The sequence below is a fragment of the Sinohyriopsis cumingii genome, chromosome 9 (assembly GCF_028554795.1).
Source record: "Sinohyriopsis cumingii isolate HCF-2022 chromosome 9, ASM2855479v2, whole genome shotgun sequence".
Taxonomy (NCBI): Eukaryota; Metazoa; Mollusca; class Bivalvia; order Unionida; family Unionidae; genus Sinohyriopsis; species Sinohyriopsis cumingii.
The window spans coordinates 4094292-4111322 of record NC_142969.1 but is presented as its reverse complement, the minus strand read 5'-3'; the positions used below and the strand labels follow the sequence as shown (position 1 = coordinate 4111322).

Sequence of the window (17031 nt, the reverse complement as noted above, 5' to 3'; positions counted from 1 at the left end):
TCCTTGGATCAAGAGGTTTTGATCTGGATTTGATGGCAAACGTATGGGTGACTATCACGATCTGTATTTGCGCTCCAATGTGTTGCTGATCACTGATGTGTTTGAGAAAGTTTGGAACACTGCCATGCACGAGCACAAACACTATTGTGCACATTATATATCACCACCAAGGAAGGCGTGGGATGCTATGTTGTCCAAGACCAAACTCGAGCGGGCATTGCTCAGAGATATCGATATAAATATGTTTATTGAGAAATCTATTCATGGCCGGATTTATATGGTGAGTCAAAGACATGCGCGCCCCAACAACCCAAACGTGGAAGAGTGTGACCCCTTTGTCACTGAACATGGTGTATATTGTTGAGAATAAATTTATGAATGGGCAATGACATATCCGTTATGCGTTTCACTTTATTGGTCTCACACACATTGATGTGCAGAAACACGTGTGCGATTAAAACATCATCATCAGTGACTTATGATACTTCTTTGCAGGTGACCTAGAATATACTGAACATTTTACTCACAACGATTATCCACTCCCAACATGAGTTTTGACCATGCCTCGCACGTGTCTGTCCCAGAATCAGTGATTGATCGTTGATACATCCAGAAGCAAATACACTAAATGAAAACGAAACTGTACCTTTTCAGTGATAGTGAATAGTATGTGCTTCGAAGACTCATCGCCGATTCGACTTTTGAAACCATAAAGAAGTTTGATGGTAGAACTAGTGTCGTTCAGAGTTTAAAATAGGAACTGGCAACAACAATCTTCATTGGCTCGTCCGTTTGGTACTAGTCAACGTTGCACAAGTACGAACTTTAATATGACAATATCAATTCGTTTTATCATAATTAGGTCAAGATTCTATACAACGACACAGACGCCCAACTGATGCATGTCACCACCAATGATGTGCATGCGGAAATGAAGCAACCAAGTTATGGTCAATGAATTAGATACTAATGGTTCCACGAACGAGCTTCAATGTTGTAGTGACACCAATACAAATATTGTTGGTAAGTTTAGAGACATACCCAAACCGGTTGAAGAGTATTTGGAACAACAATCTAGAATGTTCTCGATTGAGACTGGACCATAAACCTGTGAAAATAAACAGAGAGCAAAAGGTGTTTCATAGATGATTATGTGTACGGATTACCGACACAACCTGGATGTGTAATGTCTTCAAAACCGAAGTGAATTCACACACATGACAAATATTATAGAGTTTGAGGAACAGTATATGGTTGTTTGTAGATGCAACCAGGAAAGTCTCTCCCCGCTCAATATCAATCGATGAATACTCCCCAATATAATCACATTCTTCGCATTTGGACATCATGCTGTTTCTAATGACACGTCCACTAGTGCATCAACGTGTTAACACACATCTTATTGGTAGTTCCGTATTTGCTGAAAACATGTTGCTATCTTATCGCACAAATGCTAGCCTGAGAGGCTTTGGTCCAACTTGTCATGGTCCAGAACGATAACTTATTACATGCCTTGTATTATCAATCCGTTCTGAGATCGTACACAAATTGACGGATTTTACCGGGTAAGCGGCATGACATTGTCTGCCTTCAAACCCTCAAGATGCATATAGACACCAAACAGACTTGTCTCCGAGTGGTTGCAGCCGTGCCCTCTGTGCAAGGTTTTTCTAAATAACTGTGACTTTTCTCAAATCACATACGTTGGTTTTAATAAAATCCTGCGTGTAACTTCATTGTTTAACGCTGTTGTGACTAATGTAATATGTGTTACCCATTTGTCAGACAGAGCACTTGAACGAAAATATATTTGCATCACAGATCTCATTATCAATTATTGCTCGTGCTGATGACCAAACAAAAATTAAACTACAATGCGATTAAGTCGTTCCACAATAGTATAATTGCAGCAAATGCTGACCTGTCTAACTCGAACTCGCACACAGTGCTTAGTCAACAAGGAAGCAAGAGATCCAAGAAAATATTTACCACGATCCAGTTATAACATCCATGAGTATGAGTGTGATCCGCATGAATAAATGTGTTCGATTTCATTTGCAAGACTTGCATAATCTTTGAACGTCAACGCTCTAGCTGTGTTGTTTATTCAATCAACAACATCACCACTGTTTAACGCATACTTGTAACTGACCTTTTCGATCTCGAACACGATGGTTTCGAAAAACAAGAAATCAGCGTGATGAATTTCGTTTGGTATTTGAACATAAATCCATGCTAGTGAAACGTTTTCTGGTAATGACAGGTATATTTGCCTCAACGCTTATTTGGCCATTGAATGACATTAACATTTAGTTTGTTATTAGAAACAAGTCGTATATCCTGCCGTGTACCAGGCCAACAGTAAGTGTACCCAGGGATGTCGTTTCTACCAGAGTATTTGCTTCATGTTAATGCAGCCAAGATGTCACCACCGAATTGTTGTTTTTAAAACCAGATCATAGTTGTCCACATATATTCCCTATTAATATGATTGTTTTTTCCACATTTTTCTGATGTTGCATGGAATAACGTGTTTGAGAAAACATGTTGGATTTGCAGTGCGTGCTTTTGCCTGAGGTTATACACAATATGAAAGATACGATTTAATTGTATACTGTATTATTAAATGGCATCGCGAGAAAGAAAACACGCATACGCTTTCGTCGTTATTGACCTCTCTGCATAGGCAACACCACACCGTCCAAGCATGGTGATTAAACTGCTAATTCCAAATTTCCAGACTCAGTTTGTGCACTGTTAATTGGTCCTCCTGGATCAGATACAAGTGCAACGATTGTTGAATATGATTCTAAGATTGCTGAGGTAGGATTTGATGTCGGTAATTTAGCCATCCTCTATAATCACCTTTAGTATGAAAATACCGGTTTTGCCATATTTGTACCCTTTGGGTCCACTAACACCAATATTCTATCCACACCCCACACCCCATGATATAGTGAGCCCCTACACGCGATTGAAACATATTTATCAATTTTAATTTTGTATGCGGGGATAGCAAAAACACTTCGCTTGAGTGATCCAGTTGGACCAACATCACGTCTGTAGTAAATTTATCACGACGATCAGACTCCATTACTTTGATAATAATGATAAAAAATAATCAAAACACAAATGCCAAAGACGATTAAGGGACCGTCTTTATAAATGCCGTGTGCTTCAAACTGAATTTCATCTCTAGTGGCCAACGATGATGGCACTGTTGGGCCTATTAACCATTTGTATTAGTGGTACAAAGTTATTATCATTATGCCACTGATTATGTATCAATATTATCAATCAACCCCATGCACCCGTAGTTTCAGTGAGGATGAATAAATATGTTCCGGACTCGCGCATCTTTAAGATTTGGCGTTTAGGTCTGTCAAACGAATGTTCAGCAATTGCTGTGAAAAGAGTTACCAATTTTTAAAGCTAAAATTTTTACCGTAGTTTCTTTCACTTCTTTTTTATTAATATTCCCGACATATAAGTATCCACAATGTTCGTTGTTTGTCAACGATTTGCTGATCCACGAGTAGTTTTGGTGGTTAATTAGTAGCACCATCACAGTTTTAGATAAACGCAACCGACCCACAACTGTTTCTGATTCCACCACATTTGGTGACCTCAGCCATGTTCTTTATCATAGAGTAGCCTTTGGTTTTGACAATTTCCTGAATGTCCGGATGTAAGTTTTAAATTTGCTAGTTTGATCAAAATATCACCGGACTTGAGACCAACAAAACACGATAAAGAAATTGAGACAAATCTGCTTTGGTGGCAAACCAGATTCGATCTACATCAGCACCGTGACGCCAAGCTGAGTAGCATCCATAAATATTATTAGATAATGTTGTATATCATTACAGGTACTTTAGTGTCAATTTAATAAGTGTCTTGAGGTGTTTGTGAATGATCCAGTCCATGCCACGCCGCAATATCAAGATGATCGCATATCGGTCTGTGCAACTGTTTGTACTTGCATAGTCGAATGAAATAGCGGTTGTTTACCTAGATTAATAATTAACAACTTGAACAGGTGGTGCAAGTTCGTACGAGTAAAACTACAAACTAAGTTGAGGTGTTTCCGTGTATAAGACCCAGTGAGTCGCATGGCCCATTGATGAATCCAGATTGACAATATCGGTTTCGCGTATGCAAGTTCATCGTGAGTAAATAACGGAGCGATCTTCTGCGATTGTCCAAGAATATTCAACGAACTGTCCCTGGTAAGAGAAGGGCTCTTTCTGTTTTGATTCGGTCACTTACAACGTTTATCAAAGCCGTTCTTGATACAATCCCTAGAGCCTACTACTACTGCTTTTGCAACTCCTGGAGCCGTGGTTGTCAACAATGCTGGAATTTCTGCAAGGAAGGAAATATTCCACCGGCGTTTGCATTTGTTCCACCTCAAACTTGGATAAGTTTAATATCACTGATTTATTTGTGTACTTGGCCGCATTAAACTAAGTCATCTGTGTTTGTGTCAACTACACAATAACATTTCCTGATAATTTTGCTTGAGGAAATTTTAGTGCAACCCCACAATTGCTTTTGACTGCGTGTTTTATTTTCTCTAGCTGATTATCATTAAGACCGAATCTCAGTTCATGGCAGGATATCATTATTAAAATACGTAACAGGTTTAGAAATATAAATTTTCCAAAGATGCATTTATCACCCTAATTCGGCCACCAGCACCTTCTAACAGCAACGGTTTGTCAGAAATAACAATAGCATAACATTTGTAATTAGCATCAGAGGCAGGTACACCTGCATGCAAGTATATATATCTATGATAGACTGTCTGAACAACTCCAAATGTTCTAATGAAATGCAGCAAATCGGGTACAACGTTCGAAAGTATTATTGTGACATTTGCAGACCAGTGTTAACGTACGATTACAGATCGTCACCTGATCGTGCAATATGAGGAGTGGCCTCTTCATAATGAAGCCATATTTCTTCAGAAGGTTCTTGATTACCATTTAACCGCAAAGAGAACTTTCGATCACTTCCAATGTGTAAAATATCATTTTGCTACGATCGTGACTATTATTTTTATTTACATTTTGACATAGATTTGTTTCTTTCATTAAGACAATGCTGGGTACTTATTTAACAATTAAATTGTCATGCAATATATGTTTGACTGTGTGGGTCCGAATGATGTGCAAAAAGACGTTGAAGTGGTTCCCGGATGCATAAGAAGATAACAAGCCTGTTGGAGGGGAATACACAGGCATCTACAAAGTAAGCGTTGGCAACTTATCTTTACCAGCAGCACTACACCCATGCAAAAGTGCATCATTGGGGTTATTCTTAAGAATCAATCATCGGTATATCTGGCAAGTCCGATGTTTGTTGGGGAACGCCATTGTATAGTTAACAAATCCCCCTTCAGCATTGGCGGGGTAATCGTCGACGTCGGCTTGTGCCAGTTTTCCGTCAGTTAACAAAACTGCATCACATCGAAGGAAACACTTAGATGTAACTTGTATTTGCAATTCTTGTTTTAAATAAGTGTGATCTCTTGCTGGGTATGAGTAAGACTGGAAGTCGTTCTTGATTTCTTCCACTAACACAGACACACCCATGTCAAATGGTGGAAGAAATCGATAGTTGTACTGACCCATAGGGGAAATTTCTTCTTTCCACTTATATCATAATTATTTTCTTGACGGCTTTGCCAACCAAGTCTAAATCCACTCCCTATTGCCAGATTTATAGTCGTTGATTTTGAGCATCTCTGTTGAGTGGCCTCTTTAATAATTTTACTAACTGCAGGTAACATTGATTCTATCAATGTTTATGCAACGGTAAATGTCTTTTGGTGATGATGCATTTGGTATTTAATCGCCGTATTCAATCACAAGGTTACTGAGCTGCCTGCGAGTGCATTAGTTTCAATCGATCCACAACAGCACTTTTAGCAACGATTTACAACTCATATTGTGACTAGCTTAGCGACGTTTGCAACGCGCTAACACCAGGTTGTGGATGCGTTTGGTGTGCTCGCAAATAACCCAAAGAAAACATCACAAATCCCAGTTCTATATTATGTACGTTTTTGTTTGCACATCTAAGCACTAGTCATCATTGTTATTATAAAATATCAGGTTGATCTATAGAGTATAGTTGTGTTACCAAGTTTCATCCCGGTAAGTCAACAACCTGTCCCTCTTGATCCACATTGGAAATGCAAATATGTGACAGCTGATTTTTATAGCACTGCAAATACATAGGTGCTGACGTGTTCAACCGCATACGTCTGAGAGTACATGGCGATAAAAGAAGTGAGTGTGAGCTCATGGAAACTTATATAAATTTTGGAGTCTTTGCCAGTCAACACCGAAATTCTTCGCTGAATTTCTTCATTGATTGAATATTTAGCGTACATGCAAGTGGGAAATTAAATGGTATGCCACTACGCGCCAATATCGGCTAGAAACACACAAAAAAATGGTTCGTGTTCACACCGAAAAACGGTTGGGATCTGATATAAGGCTAACTGCAATCCAGTCGCAACGATATTAGTGCAATCTTAAGTGTGCGTGAGTCGCCAGAAGTCAGAGGTGCATACAACATCACCTGAATTGTTGCTTTGTGGATGAAATGATGATCATTAATGTCATGTTCTGGGTTGTATTTACAACCATCTGCTGCATTGGATCATTGATTTTACGTAGCAAACGCACGGTCCCAGTTGTTTTTAGGACTCCTAATCGGTTTCGTATATATCATGAATATCTTGAACACATTCATGCATCAGTGCACGATAAGTGTATATGTCAGTAAAATCATTTGTGAGCAGTTGTTTTCAAATCGATATGGCTTCATTAATGACCCCTGTTGCATCGTTGCCTGCACGAACTGAGCCACGAGTATTTCCACAGTTCCCCAGGTTCCTAATCTTTTCTTTGGTGTGTATTGCCGGCGTTACTGTTGTACCTGTTCCCGTCTAAGCCAGATTGTTCGTCTTCTACTTTTTGCTGTATACGTTTTGGTGTTGCTGGAGGAAGTGCAGGTTGCAGGATGTTCTTGTTTTTGTTTGTTGATATTTTTCCGTGAAACGTTTACTGGTAAAGACGTAAGATTTCGTTGAGGCGCTGCTGCTTGATCGTACTATAAGTTTGACTCAGTTGTAGGAGGTAATACTCGTCGATCCGAATATCCTTCAGTCGCAGTATCACAAGTTAGTGGATACACACGCTATTCTTATTGCCGTCGTCACTTACGGACTGGTTTATATTCTGCTGTCTCATGCAGGACACCCATACAATTTTATACGGCTTGAAGAGTTTCATCCGGAGTTTTATTTCACACAAATCAAGTATATTACTATAAGAATGATACGAATTAAACACCTTGAGATATATTTTAGACTCAATAAGTTCCATTTATGTCCACTTGACTCAAACATTTTTGATGTTATTTGATTGTTCTTTATGGCTAAATCTGTCCAGATGGAGGTATATTAATATATATGCACGTAAGGAGGTTTTGCTGTTCATCTACTGGTGACATTCGTCATTGCAATTTTAATTTGGTGTATGCATCAGCGACCCGCATTTGAATGGTGGTGGAGAAAGTGATTATTCAGGTTCTCTGACATCTTTGTTTTTTTCTTGACTTCTGTCACCATCTCCAGCAAGCGGATAATAAGCTTTGCATGTTTTTGTCATGTGTTTTTCATATTCTTGGTACGTATAGCTTTTCTACAAACTGGACCAGGTTCATATATTCTTCTAGAAAGTGATGCCACTTGTTGTACTCTGGCATTTGTAACTTTTATAATGTCCTAGGTATGCTCGATGATTTATTTTGTGGGTCTTATCAATTGTGCATGTGTTTGTTCAAACCCCACCATGAGAGTTTATAGTTCTGGACTGTAACATATCTTTGACTTTTTATGAGGTCTTCTATCATAACATGAATCATTTCTAGATGTTGGTAAGTAGCTTCACGTTGTCGGGTTCTACACTCATATGTGGTATTACTGCAATACATTTTTTATGCGATTTGGTTTTAATCGTTAAATTAGCGCATCCTAAAAAGCTCGATATTTACTCCCTTGACTGCAAGTATAGTATAATCAATAAAGAAAGAACTATACGAGTCCAGTAATCAGCACAGACACATCACGAAATGTATCCAACATGTGGTCTGCACCAGACTAAACTCAACGAATATTTCCAAGACTATGCGTGTCAAGGCTACGAAATATAAAATTAGCATGTTACATTTACCAATGAACACCTTTAGCACATGTGCGTGTCGTTGAGTCAAATCAATATGTGTTTCATGCCGACCTCGTGAAAATACTTGTAGGCGATTGATTTGATTTTCAAGCATCACATCTTCATGAACCACAATATTATTGTTATTTTCATAAAAATTTTAATGCTGGATTATTATTCAATGTTCGAAAAGAGAATCATCGGAAGCGTTGCTACCACTTCGCAACGATCTGTTGTTACTCACCTCTTTTTTAATATCTTTTAAAACATTATATCACGGTTGGTTATCAGCCGATGCCGCAATGACGTAAAACGTAGCTCAGGAACAAACTATCGCAATGACGTTCAACCATATTTAGAAACAGTTGTGGTTTTTCTGATCAAGCAGGGCTAATTATTAGTGCACGATATGTGTTTGAAAACATTGCTCACTTCTTATGTCTGAAGTGTTTACGTCTTGTTTGCGAAGAATGTCAATAACGGAATTTGCTTTCTCTTGCCAAGAGTATCTGAAAATTTTCTTTTGCGTGATACCATTGAATAACTGTCATATAATATGATCATGTCTTTATAAAGTATGCCAAGTCACGACAAAACACGTAACGGAAATCCAAATCGAGTTCAAACACGTAATATAGGTGAAGCGAATACGGGAACGTTTTTATTTAGCAAAATGTTTCACATTTACAAGGAAAGCCGAATATGGTTTTGTAGTAGCAAAGTTACCAGATACACCATGGAGTATATATCCCGTGAAAATCATCTTTCTAGATATAATTAATGCAGAACTGATACACGGTTTTAATATAATAACCACCCAAGACTGCATGTTACCGACATGACATTGCTTATAAAGCATCTGATGATATCCGTGGATCTGAGTAATGCCTTGAATGCGATTAATCCAACACAGGGATACCAAATCGCAGGATGGGTCGTCAGAAGAAGAATAAAAGGCAATATTGCATTGGGCAGTAACACCAGTGATTAAAAGTTAACGTTGTACCAATATTAAAAATACAACCAAACCATGGACACAAAAGCCGGATAGTATCAACAATATACTACAGTCGACGAGGATACTGGAGAGATGAAGCCGCCGTTGAACAATTAGTTAATGTAGCCAAGGTCACGAACATGGTTGTCCAAACAAGCGCTGTGGCATATTTATTTACCAGTATCAATAAATATTTGACAGTGATGTGCGAACACCGAGTGAAATACATCAAGCAGATTTTATATGTATTCTACACCATCGTGTCCGTACTCGACAAGCCCGATTGTGCACATTTAAATATGTACTAACCATTCTCGATGTGACTGGAACATAAAAAAGGCCATGCCGTTGTCATCACAATATTATGCAAGTGTTACAGATGCGCTAGATCGACATTATACGAAGGCCACTCACATTGCTATGATTGTTGCAAACTGATCAAGGCAAATAAATATTCGGATAAATGAGGCCGTGATGTTGACCAAACACATTGTGCGATTATTGGTCGGACATCGGCAAAGAGTTAATCGTACTCTTGCAGAAAGGTTATTAGGTCATCACTACTAACTAAAATTGCAAATGAGGCTATAGTGGCATCGGACGCATGTTTGTTCGGTATTTGTATGCACCCGGAGTTTTAGAAGTTGGGAAACAACAGTATGCAACTGATCAAGTTGGTCCGTGGATTCATTCATGATTTCGGAACTGACATATACTCCAAGACATATTGTGGACATTTTCACTTGATGGTCTAAATCATCCCAGCCGTGCATTTGTAAGAGAGGAAGTGCAAGTTATTACTGCAAATACAGATCTACCACTAGGATAAGGTGTTGCTATTGCGTAAGATTTAACGCAATTTTCATTACAAGATAGGCTATCTATGGCGTCCAGTATAACTGGTGGAGAAAGAACCATGGAAAACTCCGGGAAGAACCACCGACCCACGAGAAGCTACTAACAGGCTCACTTACTCACATTAGCCAAGCCTGAACGAGGATATGTATTGGCACGTTGATACATTGCACTAACCATTATCAATCATAAGTTGGTTTTCGGCGACAATAAAATCAAAGCCTAGCTTCACCGACACCAAAAAACAAACCTGCTGAACCCATACCATTGCAACAACCAAAACAACAAGAAGGCTTTCGTGGTTTGTGTGAACCCTAAGGACCTCGCGGATTGATTGGAAACAGTTGTGGGATCAGTTTAAATGGTAAACAATGTGCCTAAAGTCATTAATGAGACCGCGATTGCCTCACTAATCTCATCATGGGCAAAGATTCACCTCGCTCTTTGATACATGGATATGTTGATACAACGAACGATGTTGGTTCACCGATGATGATTTCTGAAATGAGTGTGACACTACGCGTCTTACATGAAACATACGGTGTGATGCAAGAGGCTTTTGTGAATACAACCCAGAGAGTTATCTCGATGATTACAATCTCGTAGCTAAGATTTTATTACTAGTTAACCTAATATCCGGTCACAATCGCTTGGTGGTCTTCCAGCAAATAATTTATTTGTGTTTTCAGCAGACACTGGGCCACTTGAAATACTATTGAACTTCACGCCGGCGTATATGGCATGAAATCGATCACGTAAAATATTTGACGTAGAATCAATTTGGTTCTCAGCAATTATTCTAAAATCTCCATACGTGCCGATGAGCCCACACTCAGTCCCGTCACCTCAATATAATCTGCAGGGTGGTAAATACGATCAGTTTAAGTTGTCCTAAGGACGTTTTACATGTTAAGCCATGTAAAGCGCGGGAAATCATATTGTGCCTAATATTGTAAACATTGCGTCAACAACAAAGATGAATTTAACTTGCGACGCTGTCAGTGGTAGTATGAAGGCAGGTCTAAAACAACAGGCGTGTTGTTCAAGGTCATAATCTGTTTCTCTTTTCATCAACAATGGAAATTGTTGCTTTGATATCGATTGCGTCAGTAGCACCAATAATCGGTCAACACATGACAATTATATCATTGTATATCAAGAAGGGCTTGCTATTGATCTGCGCTGTGCACTATTGATGACGAAACCCGTTGACGTATTGAATTATGTAACTGGTCTAGGCAACGTTGTTCGTAGATTATTTAAAGGTGCACCAAAAGTCTTTGGCCAACAGCTGAACAAGTTGCAGTGCATGTTGTTCAGAGAATCAAAGGTACTGCTGTTGATCGGATGAATCAACTGGGGGTCAAATGCGGTTAAATCGTTTAAAGACGTATTCAAGTTATTAGTGACTCGAGGACCATAAAACACGTTTAAGGTACCGTCCAATGAATATATTCCTGCAGCGGTTAGTAAAATCATTAATAAAGCCACTCAATAGCGATTCTTAGATTCATTGCCTGTAAGTGTGGCAATCGGGAATGGAACATTGCAGAAAATATGAGTTGTATTAAAAAAAACTCAATAATGTCTATAGAAAGGCTACTCTGATTTTGCATTTGACTTGTACGAACCTGTCTTAGCGGATGGACGTAAAATAGATTTTGAGTATGACTAATACCCGGCCAGAGACCCACGTCTATTAAAACAGACCGGCAAATGCAGGACACGTCTAGATTTATGTGCGATGTGATGCATTTTGGGGTAGAATAGGTGGCCCAGCAATGACGTTTATTAAAGATGCACCTAATAATGCAGATCATAAACCATACAAAATTCTTATTGTTGATCGTGATACTAGTGAGCCCCTAACTGCTGCTAACACCAAATTGACAGAGAAAAGTGACTGTAATGTTTTGATATAGCAATCTGTGTTAAATAGGAGTTTCAAAGGGGCCTATACAAGCGGTGCCTGATTTTAAAGCGAAGCTTATATTAGCATATTCAAAGCATTCAATATGTTTTCCAACATATTATTAGAATTCTAAAGTTGATGTATTCGTTATAAAATTGGAACAATTTGCCACCCTGATAAGCCGTTGTTTTATTCTCAATTAAGCGTAACTGTAAGGAAGAGAGACATAAAATGCATCGGTGCTCATAATAATGACCAGTAAGTCTATTGTAATGATTTCGGACAAGTCAAACAAGAGTAACTACTATTTCAGTATCATTATTTGGATATTCTTGATGTGTATCTCTCAAAATTGCGAGACAAAAGATCTAAACGCATCTTGGAAAATTATATTCTACCCTACCATTCGCATACTGGTAGAATTAAGAATATTTCCTTTCGAATCTACAATAAAAAAGAAAATACTGACTGACGAACTGAATATTTTACTTAGACTTCAACTAATGATGATAGCGATAGCTTCCTCCCAATTTTATTTAGGGCTTATATGATACTTGTTGGAAACAAAATGCAAACTGTTAAACGGAAATAGAAGAAAATAGATATATTACTGCCACTATAGCTCATGATATATCTTAAAGATTGCGTAACGGCATCAGCCATGCTTTCGAAGGAACATTTTAAGCTTGTTTTAATGTATTGTTGCATGAAATTAAATTTCGTATTACGTGGAAACTTTCACATGTTCTTCGCATTTGATATGCTTGATAATAAATGCTTATTATATACCAATATCTATACTTAGCTGGTTTGCAAAACTTACTGAAAGATGCATTTTAAAGACGCGTATAAGTATTTTCTTGTAATAAATATCAAATTTCTTTTCCGTTCCGTTCACTCCTATGTTTTTTGAAATGAGTCAGCAGTAATCATAATATATATAATTCATTGTAAATAATTGAATGTTGTTGATCTCATTTTGTAATTTATGAAAAACATTCTCTATCGGCCAAAAACGGTGGGACAATAACTTAAAATGGAGACTTTGTAAGTTTAACACAGACATATGAATATGTACTTAGAGGGAAGCCATTACATGTGTATTTGAGCGAACGGTATTTGTGCAAACATGGACCAGCACTGGAAAAGTGCTAATCTAACAGTCCATTGAAATTGTTTTTTCACCTTTTTTCACCTTTTTTCGATCAAGTAGGCGCATTGTTCAAATTTAAACAACATACTTTTTTTGGATGTGGTAGCTTGCCGCTGCATCGAATTAAATTTACAAACCCTACGCACATACATATATGCTCGATAAGCCAAGGATAATATAGAGTTATCACATCGGTACCTCTCGATTCAATCGTTTTTCAATATTCATATTTACTACTCATTTATCATGCTGAAATAAATTAAAATCAACCTATACTATATAATTAACAGGGGCCAATTAAGTTACTTGAACTTGTGTCATAGCATTATATCATATTATGACAATTAATATGTTTAAACTAAAATTAAAGAGCTTTTACACATACATTTGTCCATTAGCGTTTCACGATCTAAACGTCCTCATTTTTAAATTCAATATAGCTTATACTTTATTTCCTATCAGAGACCTTGGTTAGTTTCATAGCATTTAGAATATTAATTTTGAAGTGTTGTGTTGGATAAAAATCATGTGGTTTTTTGTTTTAAAACTATTTATTAGGAGTCTAATATTTTGCACATTTTGCTATTTTTTTATTTTCAAAGGTTAAGGATCAAATGTATGAAAGCCATATGGCCTCACAACTTAGCCAATAGTTAAGGTTGTTATAACAGTCTTTTGTTATTATAGCAACTTCAAGATTAATTAATTTTAAAATGTATTTGATATAAAAAAGAGCAGATAGCCCTATTCACTTTTCATATATGATTTCATTTATTTTTACCTCAGGGAGGTTAACAGGTCCAAATGCTATCAATATGTAATAAATTGCCTATTGGTCTGTCCGTCGGTTCAGATGTTTCGGTCTTGTAATTTGATGAATGTTATGCTTCTACAAAAAATGAATACTAAACAATCAGCTCCAAATTATATAGAAGATATCTTTCTCTGATATTATTTTTCTGTGTGATTTATATAACCGATCAGTCTTTGCATTTCTCTCTGTAAAAGGGAGTCATCGAACTCTGTTAGTTTTGTGTAAACAGGTCACGTTGTGGATGATGATCTGGATCATTGGATGGTACTTAATTACAATGAGTGAGGGGTCAACCTTTCTGACAAAGGGTTTTGCGAACATGGGACGTTCTTGGAGAATCTCTTGGCAGATGGGAAGATTATACATGAATTGGTTCCTTACCAATTAACCGGGAGCTTCGGAATCGGAATTCCCTGTCATTGTATGGACAAATATTTATTGATGAATACACAAATAGGTTTAACAAGTTTTTAAGTAAATGGAAAATAGATATTTTAAGTAATGGCAATTTAAAACCTTACATTGCATTAGAAGTGAATTGCGAATAATGAAAAACCGACTCTCTGAATTGTAAACGGTAAATTAATCAATCAAATATTCTATTAGAAAAGAATCTGGATCACGTTAAAGCAAGTTTACTTTGATTGTCAATCACCCCCATATTTGGTTTTAACACTACATTCATGAAATAAAGCAGAAGTACCTATTCGGAATACGTTAGGTTAAAAAAGAGACGGACAATACATTTTAATACTTCATAAGATAAAATAAAATTAAACAAGTAGAAATGATTGAGTTTGAACATAATCACTATATTCAGCCGATAACGCATAGTATTGTTGAAATCAATTTGTTAGAAATTATAATGATTTCATACAATTGCTTGTAAACATAAATAATTGTACTATTGATTGTAAGAATCAAATTTTAAGAAAAAAAGTCAGAGTAAAAGAAATGACTAGATGAGGAAATGTTCTTGTTATTTTAACCTACTATACAACTATTCATTACCACGTTTTTACTGGGTATCAAAACATGCCCTGATCCAAAACTGCATAATCCTAACAGGTGAGACTATAAATATATTGTAATGGTTAAATACGTATCATAATCATATTCAACTAAAATGAAATATTCAAAAAATTTTCTTAATACATCTTGAGCACTACATTAAGACTCCACAATATATTTTGACTGTTAGATTTCTTTATAATTTATTATGAATATATTTTCAGTTTTGTCCATCGATAATACAAACATGATTTTAACATGTGAGTGAGATATCATACCTTTATGCTCGTTGAATCAACTCTCTGTCCACTGAACAAAATCTGCTTTAGTTTTGGTCTAGGGTCTTCAGTTGATGTTACGTCATTCATGTTCAAGCTCTGCAATAATTGTCCTATCTCAATCCAGTTCATACGATCAACTAAAGTTGCCTCCGGACGGACTACGTCTGAAGTTTTCTGAAGGAAAAAGCAATGTGGATGTTATGCTTACAAATCTAAAAACTCACACAATTTTCAATCATAAAACTACAAAAAGCCTTGGAAAAATGTATTCATACATTGAGCATTTTAACCAATGATAGTGCCATTTTAAAATTTACAAAACTTTCATTGTTTTGTAGTTTCTTTAAATAAATGGATTTTCCTTTAGAAGAGCGTCTAATACGCAATAATCCCAGTCAATTTCAATCGTGAATATTATTTCACAGTGGTAAAATATACAATTGTCTCGGCTTTTAATACAGATCGTATTGACTATTGTATATTTTAGCACTGTATACAAGTGTCTTCAGATAACGTGAGAAACTTTTTGATATTGTGAGATCAAAGTAGTATATACTAATTCACTTGAAAGAAATATTATGCAGATTATGGGTTTTTGGTTGTCAATGTACTACATAAAAATCACCGAGAATTTCTTTCTTGGGGTGTGCAAAAAGTCGAGTTTCGTGGACATTCAAACATGTGGGGTATAATATGGGAGAACATTCGTCTTCTGAGATCAACAACATATATCAGATTTTATAAATAATGTCCTACATCTCTATCAAACTACAATCTAAACTCGTCTGTGCGGATATTGCAAAGGACCCTAGATGTTGTTTTTCTGGCACTGATCATACAGTTATGTGCAATATTCAAAATATGTTTTTAAACGGACGTGAATATTATGAACGAAATGTAAAACCGTAACGAGTTCTTAGTCAGAATACTATTCATGACTTGTAGGTACGTATACGATAACTATGTAATACTCTTTAGTTGTATCTTGGCATCCGTCCGTCTACGAGAGACGATGGCATAGCTCCAAAGTACGCTTTTGCTTATCCTTCTTTTTAGCTCTCTTTTCAGCTTGCTTTATTCTTCTCTTTTCCTCTGCGTTTTGAACTCCCTGCCTGACAGCTAGACGCCAGCTGGAACGGTTGTTTGCAAAGCTCTCCCAGTCGTTGACATTGATGTTTGCTGTCTTCATATCCTTCTTGCAAACATCTTTGTAGCGCAGGTGTGGTCGTCCAGTTGGTCGTGCACCTTCTGCTAACTCCCCATATAACAGGTCCTTGGGAATGCGACCTGGGTCCATTCTCTTGACATGGCCGAGCCAGCGAAGGCGCCTCTCGCTGAGTATGGAGAACATGCTGTTCATGTTGGCGCGTTCTAGAACCTCTGTGTTGGGTACTTTGTCCTGCCACTGGATGTGCAGAATGCGCCGCAGACATCTCAGGTGGAAGCTGTTGAGTTTCCTCTCGTGTCTTGCATAGGTGGTCCATGTTTCGCTGCTGTAGAGAAGTGAGCTGAGCACGCACGCTTGGTAGACACGCAGTTTGGTCTTCTCTGTGAGGTTGGGGTTGTTCCAGACCCTCTGGTTAAGTCTGGCCATCACTGCTGCTGCCTTGGCAATCCAGCCGCCCACCTCAGAATCAATGGAGAGTGAGCTGGAGATGTTAGACCCGAGGTATGTGAAGTTCTCAACAACTTCCAAATTGTACCCATCGATGGAGACAGAGGGAGGGGAGTCTGTGTCCTGTGCCATGACATTTGTTTTCTTCAAACT

The 17031-nt window shown here is 37.5% G+C and overlaps 1 protein-coding gene across 1 annotated transcript in view; it reads right to left on the bottom strand.

The window, feature by feature from the left end:
• LOC149791190 (uncharacterized) overlaps positions 1 to 17031 on the bottom strand; it is a 61317-nt gene that overhangs the window by 36368 nt on the left and 7918 nt on the right. Inside the window, exon 4 of the mRNA XM_089971316.1 lies at positions 15261 to 15437. Coding sequence (XP_089827442.1) covers positions 15261 to 15437 — 177 coding nt within the window. The remainder of the gene's footprint in view (positions 1 to 15260; positions 15438 to 17031) is intronic.